General features: G+C 41.6%; 1 protein-coding gene across 3 annotated transcripts in view; it reads left to right on the top strand.

Moving 5' to 3' along the window:
* RALGAPA1 (Ral GTPase activating protein catalytic subunit alpha 1) overlaps positions 1-18,749 on the top strand; it is a 245,702-nt gene that overhangs the window by 159,074 nt on the left and 67,879 nt on the right. For all 3 annotated transcript variants that reach the window (XM_050954009.1, XM_050954010.1, XM_050954011.1), the window contains 4 exons: positions 6,840-6,950; positions 7,395-7,463; positions 10,463-10,594; positions 13,494-13,677. In XM_050954009.1, the coding sequence (XP_050809966.1) occupies positions 6,840-6,950; positions 7,395-7,463; positions 10,463-10,594; positions 13,494-13,677 (496 nt within the window). The remainder of the gene's footprint in view (positions 1-6,839; positions 6,951-7,394; positions 7,464-10,462; positions 10,595-13,493; positions 13,678-18,749) is intronic.

Genomic DNA, 18,749 nt, shown 5'->3' with positions numbered 1-18,749 from the left:
TCCTTTTCTTTCTTTTTTATATAAAGCCTTCTTTTTAAGACTTGTTGGAGTTTTTTCTTTAGTGGGGACTCCAGGGAATTGAGTCTGCAGCTCACCAGGGAATTGGTGGGAGGAAGAAGTCAGGGGGGAAAATCTCTTTGTTAAATTTACTAACCTGACTTTGCATACCCTCTGGGTGAGGGGGGGAAGTACTTGTGTTTTCCAGGACTGGAAACAGGGAGGGTGGAGTCCCTCTGTTTAGATTCACGGAGCTTGCTTCTGTATATCTCTCCAGGAACCCAGGGAGGGAACACCCGGAGGGGGGAAGGGAAATGGTTTATTCCCCTTTGTTGTGAGACTCAAGGAATCTGAGTCTGGGGGTCCCCCGGGAAGGTTTTGGGGAGACCACAGTGCGCCAGGCACCGTATAGATTCCTGGCTGGTGGCAGCTTTACCAGGTCCAAGCTGGTAACTAAGCTTGGAGGTTTTCATGCTAACACCCATATTTTGGACGCTAAGATCCAGATCTGGGAAAAATGTTATGACACAAGTACAGTATGTACACCATTGAACAGGAATGTAGATGACCAAAGCAAATCGCCTGCTTATAACTCAGATGTAACAGCTCCTTGGCTGGAGTTCTGAATGAGTTATGTCCAAGTATAGCCAGCAGTTTATCTATAAACACTGAAGACGCTGCTGTGTCTCTTTTAACCACACTGAAAGTCTCAGAACGAAAGATGCTAATTGGTTATCTGTACCACTGCAGCTAGAGGTTATGTACCACTCAATAATATCTTGAGCTTGGAGTGATGTCAAAGCCTTCCAAAAAATACCTGTTGCTGACGCCAGTAATTAGAAATGAATTCAGCTGAACCAGTGCTGAATGTATCCTATAGGTAAAGGATAATTACTTAGTTTATTTAGTGCTGTTTTGGAAACCGTAGCTGAAACCTATTCTGAACACAAGAAATATGGAGGGGGGAACAGCCCAGAAAGTAACTTTAGGAGAATGCATATTGAAGATGTGGATGGACTCTGATGGACCATCCTGGAAACTGTGACTCAGTCCAATCAAAAAAAATCTGGTAATAGAGTAGAGTATCAGCCACACATGCAAGACCTAGGTCTATTTGAAGAGAAATAATTGAGAGAGAGTATTACATAGTTTGAGCAATATTCATGGACTTATCACCCCTTACTTCCTCTGTGACCATGTACATTGGTATAATATCTTAATACTACCTTCAGAGACAAAATTTTGCTAATATATAGACCAATCAAAATGACACAGGTGGTGATATAAAATCTTTGGGGTAGTAAATAATAACAACAAAACAAGTTGTTGTTATAGAGTGGTCTAAATTGCCTAGTTAAATAGTCACAAACCAAGAAAATGCGTATTAATACAACCAAATGTGATGTAGTACATCTGGGAACAAAGAACTTAGGTTATACCTAAAGGATGGGAGACAGTCTTGGAAAGCAGTGACTCAAAGGACTTAGGCATCATCATAGATAATCAGCTCAGCATGCGTTCTCAGTGCAATGCTGTGGCAAAAAGGGCTAATGTGATCCTGGCATGTATAAAAAGGGGAACGTCACGTAGAAGTAGGGAAGCGATCTTGCCTCCATACATAGCATTAGTAAGAATACATTGTGTCCTGTTCTGATGTCCACTCTTCAAGAGGATACAAAAATACTGGTGAGAGTTCAAAGGAGGGCCACAGGTCTTGGAGAACCAGCCATATAGTGTGAGGCTTAAGGAACTCAATATATTTAGTTTATTGAAGAGATGGTTAAAAGGTGGCTTGGTCACTGTGTGTAAGTGCTTACGCATGGAAAAATATATCAGATATTGAGGGGGCTTTTCAACCTTGCAAACAAAGGCACAACAAGATCCAAGGGCTGGACATTGAAGCTAGACAAATTCAACTCTGAAATAAGTTGCAATTTCCTGTCTGTGAGGGAACTCGAACATTGGAACAGCTTACCAGGTTGGTGGTGGACTCACCATGGCTTGGAATCTTGAAGACGCGATTAGATTTTTTTTTTTTTAATTCAGTTTCTTGGATAAATTGTATTGCACGTGTGTGTGCAGGGGGTTGGGCTGGGTGGTCATGGTGCTCCCTTCTGGCCTTAAAATCTGTGACTGAGTACCCTGTTCATCCCCTTTTTTCATGGGCAGTGGGGAGAAAAGGATTGCTAGCATTGCCTGCAGCATGCTCTTAGCACTTGCAACTCTGCATGAAAGCAATAACCAAAATTAAATCTCATGTGCTTCAGAGCTTCAGTTAGTTACCTGCAGAGGTCAGGAAGGATTCCAGGAAGGACATTCAGGATGTCCAGACAATTCCCAGGTTCCTCCACCCTACTGTCTGTCTCACATAGTAGTAATAATTTTATTGATGGGTAGTCGTGCAGGTTTTTAAAGATACTCCAGCAGTCTGGATTTGATTTCAAATTCAGTAATCAGTTGTCAAGCTTTCAGTTTTTTTGTTTGTCAAGGTACTGTGGAGATCACCCAGGCGCATAAGTAGAGAATCTGTACTCTGCTTATTGTACTCTCAGCCACTTCTGCATTATCATTTAGCAGATCAGCAGACATTATTTCATCAGGAATAAAAGAGTTCTGTTTTAGTCTTAACTTCTGAATCTTCTCCTGCCGATTTTAAATTTTCGTTTGCAAATGTCTGCCTTCTTTCAGTCAAATGCAAAAAGGTGGCAGAATCTATAGCCACTTATAAACAAAAGTGCAAAACTAAATAGTCTGAGAGACAGACAGAGCCGGCTCTAGCCATTTCGCCGCCCCAAGCACGGCGTCACACTGCGGGAGGTCCCCCGGAGCCTCCTGCTGCCCTCCTGGCAACCGGCAGAGCGCCCCCCGCGGCATGCCGCCGCAAGCATGCGCTTGGTGCGCAGGGGCCTGGAGTCACCCCTGGAGACAGAAGAAGAGAACTAACTGCTTATATCTGCTCATTTGTATCCCTCTGACTGGCTCACAAGAGTCATCCACAAGATCTCTTGATTCTGATGCAGATATAAAAGAAAATTAACTGAAATTTTAGCCTTCAGAACCTTTTCTTGTGCTTCATCAAAGTGTGTAACTTCGCCCATTCTTCCCAGTCACATTGAAGATATGAAAAATTCAAAATGCAGCATCTGTAGAGGTAAGAAGCTGGCCCAGGATGCAGCTTCCTCTCAAAGCATCAGAGCTCATTTACTTATGCCACATGAAATGTCTAACTCCTTGTTTTATTGTGCACCATGATTTCCTTGTCATATTGTTTCCAAAAAGCCATTGTGACAACCATAATTTTACTACTTTTTTCTTTTGCAATGCAGTTCTTTTCTGTCTTGAATATTTTTCTATTCGGAAAGTTACAGCTACATTGACTTACCCTTCCTCTTAATTCTCTGCCTGTGCTTCCTTGCCCACTAACTCTTAACTTTCATTTTTAAGTCTGCCTTTTTGACATTTTTAAGGTATAATGTTCCAACAAGGGGTCATAGAACAGGACTGATGACCTCATGGAATGTCCTGGAAATCCAAGATGCAGTCTCTAAGCATCTTTTACAACTGGGGTAACTGCCCCTAGGTTCAGTTCAGAGCTGGACATGTAACCATATGGAAGTGCATCCCCTGAATTTGAGAGAAGGTGTGCCCTAGTTCACTGGTAACTAAAAGGAAAGTAAATAAAAGATCTATTCCCTGGAATAGATTGCCTAGGGAAGTTGTGGAATCTCCATCTCTGGAGATATTTAAGAGTAGGTTAGATAAATGTCTGTTAGGGATGGTCTAGACAGTATTTGGTCCTGCCATGAGGGCAGGGGACTGGACTCGATGACCTCTCGAGGTCCCTTCCAGTCCTAGAGTCTATGAGTCTATGAATCTATAAAACCTACCTGGTAGCCTTTTGACAGTGTTGGAATCCTATGTTAAATGACTCTTCCCCTCCATATTGCAAAAAAAAATAAGCACAGTGAGCCTGGGGATTTTTCCTAGTGGTAAAGAACATAGGCCATGCATGCATGTAGACTTTGAGTGACTTTGGTTGACCAAACGTATTACAAAGGTTAGCATTGCTAAGAGATCCTTAAAGCAGCTTTTTGTATGTAGGCAAAGGGTTATTAGGCTACCCTATTCCTTAGGCTATTAATCTAGTGTCAGAATTAACTGATTCTCATGGTGAGCCAACCAGGAGTCTAATTGTTGGAATTCTTGAGAAATAAACCTTTTTTTTAAGTGTTTTTGAATAGTATATATTGGAACTGTATCCTGAAGAAAAATCTAATACAGTTTGCACTCAGCTAACACAACTGCAAATGTCTGCTCTCAGCAAAAAGAAAAAGAAGACGTCTCCAATTAGAGGTTACTGTTTACAGATCGGAGTCGAAGTTTCTTGCTAAGGAAAAAGCAATGGTCCTTGTTGCTATTCAAACTAATTGAATTTGAGTTTAATGGTTCCCTAACCAAAGCAGTTTCCGGAACTAAGCTTAACAGGCTTATGCCCAAGAAGAAACCAATTATTAGACCTGCTGTCTCACGGAGGTCCCAAGATAGAGCAACAGGAGAGAAACCATCAGTTTACATTGGAACAAAAAAAAAATTATAAGCACAATTTTCTTTTAGGCACAGTTCCGACTAGTGACATTTACACCCAACACTTCCATTCTTATTCCAGACAATTTTATTCGTGTGGTCAACCATCCCTGTCTTTGCTCTCTGATGTTGAACTTGCTGCATTAGTAATAAACTCTCTGTAATATAAAAATTGAATACTCAGTGCTTGAATGAGGCCTTGTCTACACTACAGGGAAAAGTCGGTCTAAGTTACGATCTAAGCAATTTGAGTTAAATGAATGGTGTAACTCAAGTCGACATAGCTTAGATCTACTTATTGTGGGGTGCACACTACGTGATATCAATGGGAGATGGTGTCCCTTTGACTCTCCTTACTCTGTACTTGAGTTGTACATTGGAGTACAGGAGTTGACTGGAGAACGATCTACGATCAATTTAGCGGGTCTTCATTAGACCCCGTAAATCGACAGCCAATGCATTGATCTCCACGTGTCGATCCCCTGGTAAGTGTAGAGGAGCCCTGAGTAAGAGTATGTCTACACTATGAAATTAGGTCGATTTTAATAGAAGTCACTTTTTTAGAAATTGATTTGATACAGTCGATTGTGTGTGTCCCCACTAAGCACATTAAGTCGGTGGTGTGTGTTCATAGTACCGAGGCTAACATCAACTTTCAGAGCATTGCACTGTGGTAGCTATCCCACAGTTCCCCCAGTCTCCCCCACCCGTTGGAATTCTGGGTTGAGCTCCCAATGCTGATGGGGCAAAAACAGTGTCACGGGCGGTTCTGGGTACATGTTGTCAGGCCCCCCCTCCCTCCGTGAAAGCAACGGCAAAAAATCGTTTCTTGCCTTTTTTCCTGGGTTACCCATGCAGACAACATACCACTGCAAGCATGGAGCCCGCTCAGCTCACTGTCATCGTGTGTCTCCTGGGTGCTGCTGGCAGACGCGGTACTGCAATGCTACACAGCAGCATCCCCTTGCCTTGCAAACAGCAGACAGTGCAATACGACTGCTAGCCATCGTCATCCCATGGGTGCTCCTGGCCGACCTTGGTTAGATTGGTCGGGAGCGCCTGGACAGACATGAGTGCTCCTGGCCGGCCTGGTGAGGTCAGTTGGGGGCACCTGGACAAAAATGGGAATGACTCTAGGTCATTCTCCAAGTTTTGTCTAATGGAGATTCAGTCCTGCCTGGAATATCATGCCAGCTGGAGGCTTCTGCCTCAGGCTGCTCTCCCAGTTGACAGCACCATGTGGTCCCACCTATCCCAGCCTACCTCTTGCTCCCATGGCTCAAGAAGCCTGGACTGTAGTAAGGAGCAGTTCAACTATAGGCTGAGCAAGTGCATAATGGTGGTAGAATGTGCCTTTGGACGTTAGAAGCATGCTGGCACAGTTTACTGACTTGATTAGACTCAGCGAAACCAATATTCCCTTTGTTATTACTACTTGCTGTGTGCTCCACAATTTCTGTGAGAGTAAGGGGGAGATATTTATGGTGGGGTGAGAGGTTGAAGCAAATAGCCTGGCCGCTGATTACACGCAGCCAAACACCAGGGCGGTTAGAAGAGCACAGCAGGGTACGCTGTGCCTCAGAGAAGCTTTGAAAACCAGTTTCATGACTGGCCAGGCTACGGTGTGAAAGTTCTGTTTGTTTCTCCTTGATGAAAAGCCACCCCCTTGGTTCACTCTACTTCCCTGTAAGCCAACCACCCTTCCCACCTCCCTTTGATCTCCGCTTGCAGAGGCAATAGTCGTTGTTTCAAATTCATACATTGTTTATTAATTTGTCACACAAATGGAGGGATAACTGCCAAGGTATCCCAGGAGGGGTGGGAGAAGAGGGAAGCACATGGGTGGGGTAGTTGTAGGGGCACCCCCTAGAATGGTATGCAGCTCATCATAAAAGCGGCACGTCTGGGGCTCTGACTCAGAGTGGCCATTTGCCTCTCTGGTTCTTTGGTAGGCTTCATGTGGCACTGCTGCAGGTCCCTGTTATAACCTCTGTCCTCCATTCCCTTAGAGATTTTTTTCAAAGTATGAAACCAGTTTGTTTGTACATAGGCAAAGGGTTATTAGGATAAAGGCTATAAAGTCATGTTAAATTGAAGATCAGTAAGTGTAAAGCAAAGGACTCAGTCCACAGCTCCTCCTGATCTATTTCCAAATCCTGTAATAATATTCATGAGGTGTTTGTCCATTCAGTGTGTCATAGCTTGAAATCATGGACAGTCATAAAGTAATTATTACCACTCATTTCTCTTTTTTACAGTTTCCAAATAAAACAGTTGCACATGTTGCTTGCAATATGCTTAACATGCTGATTCATTATGTATGTAGGCTTCAAATATACCAAGCTGATTCACCTTTAAAAATTATTCAAGTAAGTAATTACGAAATATTTTAAACAATTTGCAGTTTTCCAGGGATTTTAGGAAACCATATAATTGAAATTGAAGTAGCTAATTTAAGATTGTGATGTGAATGTTTTTATAGACATTAAGTATAAAGTGTGCTTTTAGTCAAATTAAGTTTGCCGCCTGCATGGATGCGCTACATAGGTGGAGGAAGACCTCTGTGGCCTATATTGCCTCCTTGCACACCTGCATGAGGCAGATATAACTTAGTCCCTAGAGTTCATTAAGTAGTTTCTTTTTTGAAGTTCAATAAAAATTGTTTTACAAACAACAATCTAACTGGATTCTACAGTTTGATATAATTTTAGAAAAATTTAACCATAGGTATGGTATTGTATCACACTTTCCTGATGACATTTTTAAGTTTAAAGAAACTGTAACTTTTAAAGAAAACTATTTATTGTCCACAGATCCTGATAGCAACTATTACTCATCTTCTACCCAATACAGAAGCTTCCTCTTATGAACAGGACAAAAGGGTAATTAGACATTAATCATGCTTTTTTTTATATGCTACTGTTAACATAACTATGGAACTGCCAGTCATGGCTTTATGATTATGGTTGACTTTTGCCTTAAGGCTGGGATTCAGACTCTTTGTATGTAAGATATACTATATTCTCCCTGAAATTACAGCATTTATTCTTTGAGAATAGAACGAGTTTTCTCAGAATTTACAAGTACAGTAACTCCTCACTTAAGGTCGTCCGGATTAACATTGTTTCATTATTACATTGCTGATCAGTTAGGGAATGTGCTTGTTTAAAGTTACGCAATGCTCCCTCTATAACGTTGTTTGGCAGCCACCTGCTTTGTCCACAAAAAGAGCTGCCCGTTCGAACTGGCTAGTGGGGGCTTGGAACCAGGGTGGACCAGCAGCCCCACTATCAGCTCCCCGCTCCCCTAAGTTCCCTGTGTGGCAGCTACCCAGCGGGCTATCAGTTGCCTGCAGTTCAGCTGACCCTCTCCCCCACTGCCATGTGCTATTCCTGCCCTCTGCCTTGGAGCTGCTCCCGGGAGCCTCCTGCTTGCTGTGCGGTGGGGAGGCAGGGTAGGGGGGCTAATGCCAGGGTGTTCCCCCTCCCTGCTGCTCCTGCCCCCCACTTACCCCATCTCCAGAGAGCAGTGGGGAGACAAGACAAGACTCAGGATGGAGGGAGAGTGCTGGCAGCAGCTGCTGTCTCAACTTGCTGATCTACTTAAAAAGGCAATGTACTTAGAGTGTTACTTAAAGGGGCAATGTACATCACACACACACACGGTGTATGTGTCTGTCTCTGTCTGCCATGCTGTCTCCCCTCCCTCCATTTGTGCTGCCTTGTAGCGTGTAAGGCTACATTAACAACAGTGTGTTAACTCTTGAGGACTCAGCTGTTCTAGTTCATCATTTAGCAGCAAGGCATATCCTACCGTCTTCTACCCCCTCAACCAAGCTTCAGAATCATCATTGCCATGTATAGTAAATATAGTCTTCTGTCTGGTGAAAAAAAATTCCCTGAAACCTACCCTCGCGCACACACATTAAATCTTATGGGGAAATTGGATTCGCTTAACATCATTTTGCTTAAAGTTGCAGTTTTCAGGAACATAACTACAACGTTAAGCGAGGAGTTACTGTAAAGCTATTAGCATTAAAATTAATTTTAAAACTGCTCCATTAATAAACTTAGCACCCTATGTCAGACCTTTTCTTCTTGTCCCTAATGATCCTAATACCAGAGTATTGCAGACTTTTCAAACTTCCTATATAATTAGTGTATTGAAATCTTGTGCATAGACTACATTTGAAGACCACTTTAGGATTAATTATCATTTTATATTGGTACCAGGAATAATTTAAAGTGCATCCTTTAGAAGGAGTAGCACATAATTCTTCATTAATTCTCTGAAGATTGCCATCTTTCAAAATGATTGCCATCTCCTGTTGTTCTTAGTGTGCCAGGAGCCACAGAGGCCTGAGGCCCTTAACAAAGATGACCTCTGCTTTCATTCAGCTGCTCCTCAATGCTCCTTTCTGCCTCCTGATAACAGTGGATTACCATCCCCAAAGTGCAGTTTGGCTCCGCTTCTGTTAGGAACAATGAAAGGCAATAGCCATTTTTGAAAAGGGCATCTCTACTCAGGGCAGTAAGTGGCTGATTGTCGCTCTTGTCCTTGGTCACCCCGCCCTGGTGGAAAGCGGAGCAGTAAGGGACCTATTTTAACTTCTGCCCCCGTCATAAGCTCCATCAGGCCTCACAGCAATGGAAGATCATAGAGTTGATCTGCTCCACCACACTTACTCCTCCCTCTTCCCACCCAAAACACACACAAGATGCCATCTCCCTCCCCTTGTGCTAATAATAGATAGCATCCTTATGCTGGGTCTTCGCAGCTGGCGTAGGGCACAGCAGAGCTCCACCTCCACCAAGTTTACGCTGGCAAGGTGATTCCTCTATTTAAGGAGATTTCTTCTCAAGTTATATTCTGTCATCTAAATCTGGGACTATAAATACTAAAATCCCTTAATCATCATGTGTTTTATTACATGATGTCACTATGGGGCAAAGTTAAGATTATAGCTGTGAAATGGGTATTATGTTTATATGTCTTAAAATATAGTTTCTGGAATCGCTTTAGGGGTTTTCTTTGTCACATTGATAAAGATATTTATTAACATATTTAAAGTATTTTGAAGAATTTTGTTGCTGTTCATTTGAACTCAGTTGTTTTTTTTTATTTCACCATGGCCACTTGTTTACGTTTTAAAATTATAAGTAAGTTTTCATTGTGTTTTGAGATAGTGTTTGACATGAGTTTACCATTATTGTTGAACTAGTAGTCTGATCTGTGTTTGAAACCTTGACGTGTTTGTTGCGTAATGGACAGTGTAAAAATAGCCACTAGAGGAAAATGGATGTATTATAGAGTGAAAAAGTTGTTGACCTAGGAAAGCATTTGGATAACCTTCAATGAATATATGGTGCTGTATAGTTATAGTAGCAGATTATGAAGGAAGAATAACAATATTTATAAAGTAGTAAAGGCAATTCAGATTGTTTACTCTTGCATGATCTTTTATTATCTTTACAATGAGGCTCAAGTGCGCCCGTTCCACCACCCCCACTTACATGTTGTTGATCTGTCATTTTAAAAGAATTTGTTTTTAAATGAATTTTGCAAAATCATGGAAATTTATCAGCACAGGCACAGCTATTCATCCACCTATCACGATGATAATGAAAAGCTATTCATATTGATAGTCCTCAGACAGAATATAAATTGGGGCCTTCAGCAGCTAGAGCTTTCACCCACAATATGAAGTTTATACATGCAGTAGCTTCTAAGTAACTTTAATGTGGTGGTATTGTCTAAGGTTGACGACCTGTATGGTTAAATTAGGAAGAGAAACTAAAGCAGGAAAATAAAATACAGTAGGAAATGTAAAGCAGCAGGCTGCTATTTTAATGAATTGTAACTAAAAATACTGTTGTTACAGTTGGTGGTTTCTTTACTTCTCTGTTTATTGGACTGGATAATGGCCTTGCCTTTAAAGACCTTACTGCAACCTCTTCACACCACAGGAGCTGAAAATAAGACCGAACAATCTGTTCTTAATTGTGTATATAAGGTATTTGTGCTTTACATTGTTTTGTTTTGTTTTTTTAATGAACACTTGTAAAGCTGGAGTTGATGTCAGTTATGGGGAATGAAGACAGAACCTTTCTGTTCTGTTTTACTCAAATTCTGTGACTGTACTGTTGTCTTCTTCTGCCTGTAAACTTATGCATTTTACCCAGAACTACTTAGTCTTGGGATGTATCCTAAGCAGTTAGTTCTTCGAGTGCTTGCTCATATCGATTCTAATTAGGTGTGTGCATGCCGCGTGCACGCTCGTCAGAAGATTTTTACCCTAGCAACACTCGGTGGGTCGGTTGGGCGCCCCCTGGAGTGGCGCCGCTATGGCGCTAGATATATACCCCTGCCAACCCAACGGCCCTTCAGTTCCTTCTTACCGCCTGTGTCGGTCGTTGGAACAGTGGAGCATGGCTTAACTGACCTCCACTTCCCTAGCTACTCGTAGTTTTTCTCATTATTCTTGTGTATATAGTTGAAATTTCTATACTTACAGTTATTTTTTAGTAATTCTTTACTTAGTGCATATAGTTAAGAGAGGTTCGGGGATTAGCCCCTTCTGTTTTCCGGAAGTAGGGGTTTCCCCGCATAGACCTCTTCGCTTCCCTTGAGAACAAGAAATGTCAGATGTTCTGCTCCTTCCGAAGTCTCTCCCTGGGTTCGATCTCGGACGCCTTCCTGATACTGTGAACGGGCCAACTGCTTTATGCCTTTCCACCGTTTCTGCTGGTTCACCGGGTTCTGCTAAAGCTCCGCAGGGACGGAGCTCACTTAATCATGATTGCTCCAGCGTGGCCCAGGCAGCACTGGTACACCATGTTGCTCGACCTGTCGATAGCCAACCCAATTACCCTGCCTCTTCGCCCAGACCTCATAACTCAGGACCACGGCAGACTTCACCACCCAGACCTGCAGTCCCTTCACCTCATGGCATGGCTGCGGCATGGTTAAGCCAATCAGAATTACGTTGCTCTGCCTCAGTATAGCAAGTACTCCTGGGTAGCAGAAAACCTTCCACTCGGGCCACATATCTGGCCAAGTGTAAGCGCTTCTCCTGCTGGTACGAAACGCAAAACGTTATGCCCACCGAGGTCCCGATCCACACCATCTTGGACTACCTCTGGTCTCTCAAACAGCAGGGCCTAGCAATATCATCACTGAGGGCGCACTTGGCGGCTATCTCTACCTTCCACCCAGGGGAGAGTGGCCGCTCAGTGTTCTTGCACCCTATGGTTTCTAGGTTCCTCAAGGGCTTGGAGCGCCTATACCCCCAGGTACGCTGCCCCGCCCCAACCTGGGACCTCAACCTGGTTCTATCCAGACTTATGTCTGCCCCATTCAAGCCACTAGCAACCTGCTCGCCTCTATACCTATCCTGGATAACAGCTTTCCTCGTAGCCATTACATTGGCCAGACAAGTCTCCGAGCTTCGGGCTCTCACGGTGGACCCACCGTATACGGTGTTTCACAAGGACAAGGTGCAGTTGCGACCACACGCAGCGTTCTTCCCTAAGGTGGTATTGGCCTTTCATGTCAACCAGGATATCTTCCTTCCGGTCTTCTTCCCGAAACCACACTCAACACGAAGGGAGCAACAATTGGACTCCCTAGATGTTCGTAGAGCACTCGCATTTTATATCGAGCGGACAAAACCCTTTCATAGAACGCCCCAACTCTTCGTCGCAGTGGCGGACCAAATGAAGGGCCTACCTGTCTCCTCCCAGAGGATTTAATCTTGGGTGACAGCCTGCATCCGTACTTGTTATGACTTGGCTAATGTTCCCTCGAGCTGCCTCACCGCACGTTCTACCAGGGCCCAAGCTTCATCTGCTGCCTTCCTGGCTCGTGTACCCATCCAGGAGATAACGCCGTGCAACTACCTGGTCTTCGGTACATACCTTTGCCTCTCATTACGCTCTAGTTCAACAGTCTAGAGATGATGCAGCCTTTCGCTCAGCAGTTTTGGATTCTGCAACATCTCACTCCGACCCCACCGCCTAGATAAGGCTTGGGAAACACCTAATTGGAATCGATATGAGCAAGCACTCAAAGAAGAAAAGACAGTTACTCACCTTTGTAGCTCATATCCATTCCAAACCTGCCCTCCTTCCCCTCTGTCGGAGTAGCCAGCAAGAAGGAACTGAAGGGCCATTGTGTCGGCAGGGGTATATATCCAGCGCCGTGGCGCCCAGCCGACCCACTGAGTGTTGCTAAGGTAAAAGTCTTCTGACGAGCGTGCACACACCTAATTGGAATGGATATGAGCAATACGTCTCAAAGAACAACAGTTACAAAGGTGAGTAACCATCTTTTTTGCCTCATTTTGTGATGGTTGATCTAAAGAAGTTTAATCATTCATATAGTGCTATAAATAATGATGGTCCAAGAGAGGGTTAGTGACAAACAAATAATAGAACACTACTCTAAAGGGTTTACAGTTCAGGGGCAGTGGTGAAGGTCAACCCTACAAACAAGACAATGTATCTAGATTGCAATGTGACCCTTACAGATTGAATTACTTTAACCTTTATTTATTTAATTTGCTTAGTGCAAACATATGGTCTATGCCATTAAGTACAAAACAAAGACAGATTTTACCCCTCAAAAATCTTACATTTGAAATGTAGATACATAGAGAATAGGAAATCTATTTACTGTATTTTTATTACATATCCCTTTTACACAGCTGCTGTTTTTACTAACCTTCCTTTAGTCTAGCACTTGCAGACAGGAGTTCAGATCCATGAATGTACAATGTTTAAAACTATCCCACTTTTTTTTTTATCCTATTTAGTGGGTTTCATTGTTTGGTGGTAGGTTTTCTGTTTTTAACAAATTAATCAGAAAATGAAGTAAAGTTAGTAATCTGTCTTGAAATCCTGGTCTTGTTCTAGGTTCTGCATGGATGTGTCTATGGAGCTCAGTGTTTCAGCAACCCAAAATATTTCCCTTTAAGTCTTTCTGATCTGGCATCTGTGGATTATGATCCTTTTATGCATTTAGAAAGCCTGAAAGAACCAGAACCACTACATTCTCCTGACTCGGAGCGATCTTCTAAGCTCCAGCCAGTCACAGAAGGTATGTCAAATTGTCTGGATGAACTCTTATTTAAAAGAGAATAGACAGTCTCTTGGTTTCCAGTGCTGAAGTGTGTGTCTACATAATGAATTTTAAATTATATTTAATGTCATTTTAGACAATATGTAATGTTTATCAATATAATATGAAAGTGTAATTTTGAACAATTACAACTCAGTTAGCTAAAATAAATTGATTTCTACATTGTCAAAGATCTATCTTATATGGATCTTTCTGCTCATTCGTATAAAAAGTGCAAAATATTGCAATGTGATGTGTAAATGTTTTACTTCTCATTTTGTTTTAGGTAAATGAGTGCACTTAAGTCTTAATTTTGCTCTTTTTTATGATTTTGTTTTTTATGATCTTCCAAATGTAATTTTATAATATCACTAAACTGACATGACAGAATTTGAAAGACTATTGAAAGTTTTCTATATTTAAAAACGGATTATTGAAACCTATAATAATTCATTCTGTGCCTATTTTACACATTTGTAAAAAAAAAATGAAGTTAATTTCTAGAATACGATTTTATGTCATCTACTTCAAACCTTATCAGAGTCAGGAATTAAGAACACTTTCTTCTGAAATAAAGACAGCAGATACGAGAAACTAAGATTTAAAGTAGTGACACATTTCTTGTAAAATGTATCTATCAAATGGCCTCAATGGAAAGAAAATTGAAAAAGATGAGTTTAATATTGATACCAAATACTCTGTGTAGTGCTATTCTCCCTCCATATTAAGTTGTTCCCTTTAGGCTTCCTTAAAGGTATTAAGAGCCAGATAAATGCAGAACCTTTTTGTAGCAGCTGTGTGCTAACAGCAGGTGATTTTGTGGTCTGTAGTGACTACGTGCTGTTTTTTTATGTGGGGAAAATGGCTAATCATTGTGCTCTTGTCTAAGGCATGCTTCATCATCCTTAAGTACTTTTTTGGCCAAAGAATTCTAAACATAGAGCTGGCCCCTAATAAGCTCAGTATTGGATTGAACAAGTCTGATTTGAGAACTATTGGCAGGAGGAGCTGTAATTATTAAATTTACTGAAGAATGAAGCAAGGTACTGTATTTGGCTTTTTGTCAAATGGCAGTGGTCTTATTAGCAAAAAGTAATCATCTGCAGGGTCAGAATGAAAGCAGCTTTGAAGGATTCATTCTGTCCTAATTACAGTTTCACCTATACGTATTATGTAAAGCTAATATTTAAAGCATTTGCCAGAATTAACTTCCACTGCATGTTCTATTACAGTGTAGTGAATTGCAGCAGCTTTTTATGCCTTGCATCTTTTGTATGCTATAATAATCTGTAATTATGGGTTTGCAGCAAATGCTGTGTGGCTTGTTTAATCTGACAATCTGAAAAGACAACCCTGAATAGATTTTTTTTAAATGAATGCCAGTTGCACAAAGCCTTAGCATTGATTTCTTCATTTTGCATTTCCTCACATGATTGGTTCTTTTATGATTTCTTGTTAAATTTCTAAATAAAGGTAATTCCACGTGTTCCTTATGTCTCCTTAGATGAGATATGGTAACCTTATATGTTTTCTTTAAAGTTTCAAGGCTTTGTAAATCTGAGTAGGCTAGATTACCAAATGTAATTGACAAACCATAACATAGATTTAATTGCCACCCTGGCACTTCTTGCCTGTGCCATCACCCAGGGAACAGTACCAAGCACCGTTTTACCCATCCCACAGCGTATTCTCTTGCTTGCGTTGTGGTAGGTGTGATAGAAGCAAAGTTGATAGATTAGAGTAGTCAGAAGCCAGATCAAATAGGGGGCCAAGTAGTGCATCTCAGCAGCAAAGGAGCATGCCTATTGGCTGCATTTGGAGCAGAAGCACGCTATTTGAACTACCATGAAGCCAAACCACACTCCTCTCACTATACATAGACTTAGCAGTATACAAGTGCTTTCATACAAACCTGTTGGGGGCATAGATTGGTAGAATGGGCAAGCGTATTAGTGCGGAAAATTTACAAGGACAAAGAGAGTGTGCCACACTCTACTTAGGACGAAAGCTCATTCATGAGTCTGTATCAGATAAGCAGTTGTCATGTGTTTAGCATTTTAAAGGCAGGGTAGTCCTTGCAGGTTTGACAGCTGTGATTGGGAGACTGGACATATTACTTCTCCCATTGTGCAGGGATAAGTCCACCATTAAGGGACTTGTGGAGGCTTACCCACAGAGCAACCCTCTACATCAGTAGTTCTCAAACTTTTTTGTATTGGTGACCCCTTTCACATAGCAAGCCTCTGAGTGCATCCCCCCTTATAAATTAAAAACACTTTTTAATATATTTAACACCATTAGATACGCTGGATGCAAAGTGCTGTTTGATGTGGAGGCGGACAGCTCGCGACCCTCCTCCCCCTGTAATAACCTCTTGACCCCCTGAGGGGTCCCGACTCCCAGTTTGAGAGCCCCTGCTCTACATGTTGGTATGCACTAGAGCAGCATCTGCTCAGAGGCTGATACAGGCATCCCAGTGAGGGAGTAGGCAAAGTTTTGTTGAATTCCCTAGGAAACAGGCAAGAGTAGGGATTAGGGAGGTACATAGAATTTGCTAATCTGTGTCCATGTCCTCCCTTCCATGTGTCTGTGGCAAAGTGATAGTATAGCTGACTTTTACAAGGAACAGTTCTGAAATTAAGTGTAAATCTCTATATTAGAGTTTTGTTTAAATACCACTGAAATTACAAGATACAAATCTATTTAAAAAAAAAGTGGGAAGGCTTTTTCTGTATTAGCAAAGCTTGCAAAGTTAAAAAATGTCTTTATTTTCCCAGGGTCAGGTGTTCATAGAACTCTAAATATTAAAAATGGGAAAAAATCTGTTGGTTTACCTAGTCCTGATCTTTCAACTGTTGTTGCAGGATTGTTTCCTGAAACAATATGTATTTATGCTGAGACCAGAAAAAAAAGCATACTAAATATTACATAGCTATTTCAGTGTGGCTTGCTGGCAAAATCAGACAACTGTATAAAACCTTTAAAGGGGGGACTTCTTCCACAGCTGCAGGTAAAATCATTTTCTCTTAAAAAATTGCATCCACAGATCCCCGCTTTTGGGACCTGTGTACTGTGTCCCTTGGACCTCAGACCTTCTTACAGGCTGGTGCTTGGGACATGAGGCTGAGAGACACTGCACGCACACAACTGTACTCCAGGGTCAAAATTATTAAAAAGTGTTTAGCTGTTACACTGTTCTGGATATTTTTTTTCTATTTTCTTCTTCATATTCCTCTCAACAAATATATTCAACCTGCTGTAGGTAACTTTCCTTGTAGATTTTAGGTTCTAAAATTAACAAAAGTTTCCTCAACTTTTTGTTCAGTTCTTACTTTTATTTAAAATTAATAAAATAGAACTTTTTTCCCTTAAAGTCTTGCCACCATCTGCTGTTGTAGTTGAAGGTGACACATGTATCTTTTCTGGGGGTGGGAGGAGAGAAAGCACTTAATTCACTTCTGACAGGCTGTAGTTAGACCAGAACAACTTGTGCTTAGCATGCCTAGGGAAAGGATATTTCTTTAGACTGTGTACAGCTAGCTTGTGTCTTTGTCTGCCCCGGAGGTTCAAAGGGAGTAGGAGAGACACTCGGTCGTTATTTTCCCACTCAGCTGCACCACTGCAGTAGTGATAAGCCCACACGGCCACCTGCTGATCCAAGCATCACAAAGAGGACAAGGAATCCTCCATTCCATGCATTGTCTCAGATTCTGCAGCCTCTGTTAGATCGTTGGTGAAAGACCATCAGCCTTCCCATAAAAGAAGGAATCTCAGAATCTGGAAAAAATAGCCAGTGTAATCTTCTCCTGGCAAACTACCAAGTGATCATGAGCAAGTATGATTATAATCACTTAATAAAATGCTGCCTGCTATTGAGCCATAAATACATAGAACAAAAAGGTGTTCCCTTGGCATGACATACACTGTCAACCTAAAATGCCACATTAAGGGTAACTCAGACAATAATAGTTGTGGTAACGCTATGGAGATTCTCATGGTTACATACTTTGGTCCATTCATGAAAGAGAGGGCAAGATATTGGATTTGTGTTCTAAGGGTCCTAATTTATTTAATGGTAGACTGATGCTAAACAAAGAGACTGAAGGAAACAATATCATGGCAACCAATCATTTTACTGTTCTTGGGGTCACTCAAAATATTCAGGAGAGCATCAACAGTCATCTTTTCAGCCTCAGTAGAGGACAGGTTTCTGTAATAACATAATAATACTTACATTTAAGATAGTAAATTTCATTCAGTGATCTCAAAACAATTTAGTCTCTGCTATTTTTTCTAAGAAGGGATCCTAAAGAGAACCAATCAGAACTTCTGTGTGGGTCTCCTTTATAAAGACTGCTGGGGACAATAGATTTAGTTTCCCCCAGCATTACATACGTGTTCCTTGGTATAATAGAGAAGGGCTATAGCCTAACATTATCATTTTTCAATTATTGAATATTTAAGTTTTTCTAAGGTACTTGTCTCAGCATCTCACCAACATTAATGAATTTATCCTTACAGAAACCTTGGGAAATATTCCCATTTTACAGATGAGGCACAGAGAATTTTATGGCTCATAGACTTTAGGGTCAGAAGGGACCAATATGGTCATCTAGTCTGACCTCCTGCACAAGGCAGGTGACCTCCTGCACAAAGCAGGCTCAGTCCAGCTCCCTTTTGAAATGAAAGGAATGACTCAAACAGGAAGTCTGTGGGAGAGCTGGGAATAGCACTCCTAAATCCCAGTCCAGTGCTTTACCCACTACACCACCTTTTCTCTTCACAAGACCATTGTGCTGCATCCTCCTTCGTATTGCTTTAAGGGGCCTTTGCTTGTGAGTTTGAGGTAGGAAATTGCCTGCCTTCTGGAAATGGGAGCAGTAGAACACATACACAGTTCCTTCATATTAGCAAGAGTTGTTTACTTACAGTATTTTCTCATTCTAAAGAAGTCTGAAGTCCTTTCTGCACCAGTAAACTACATGAAAAGATTCAACAGGTTTTTCATGAGGATCAGATTTTGGGTGGTGACTATAGAAATGAAAGCTGTG

Source organism: Gopherus flavomarginatus, chromosome 5 (genome assembly GCF_025201925.1).
Source record: "Gopherus flavomarginatus isolate rGopFla2 chromosome 5, rGopFla2.mat.asm, whole genome shotgun sequence".
Lineage (NCBI taxonomy): Eukaryota > Metazoa > Chordata > Testudines > Testudinidae > Gopherus > Gopherus flavomarginatus.
Note: the sequence above shows the minus strand (reverse complement) of the source record. Positions and strands in the feature narration are given on the sequence as shown.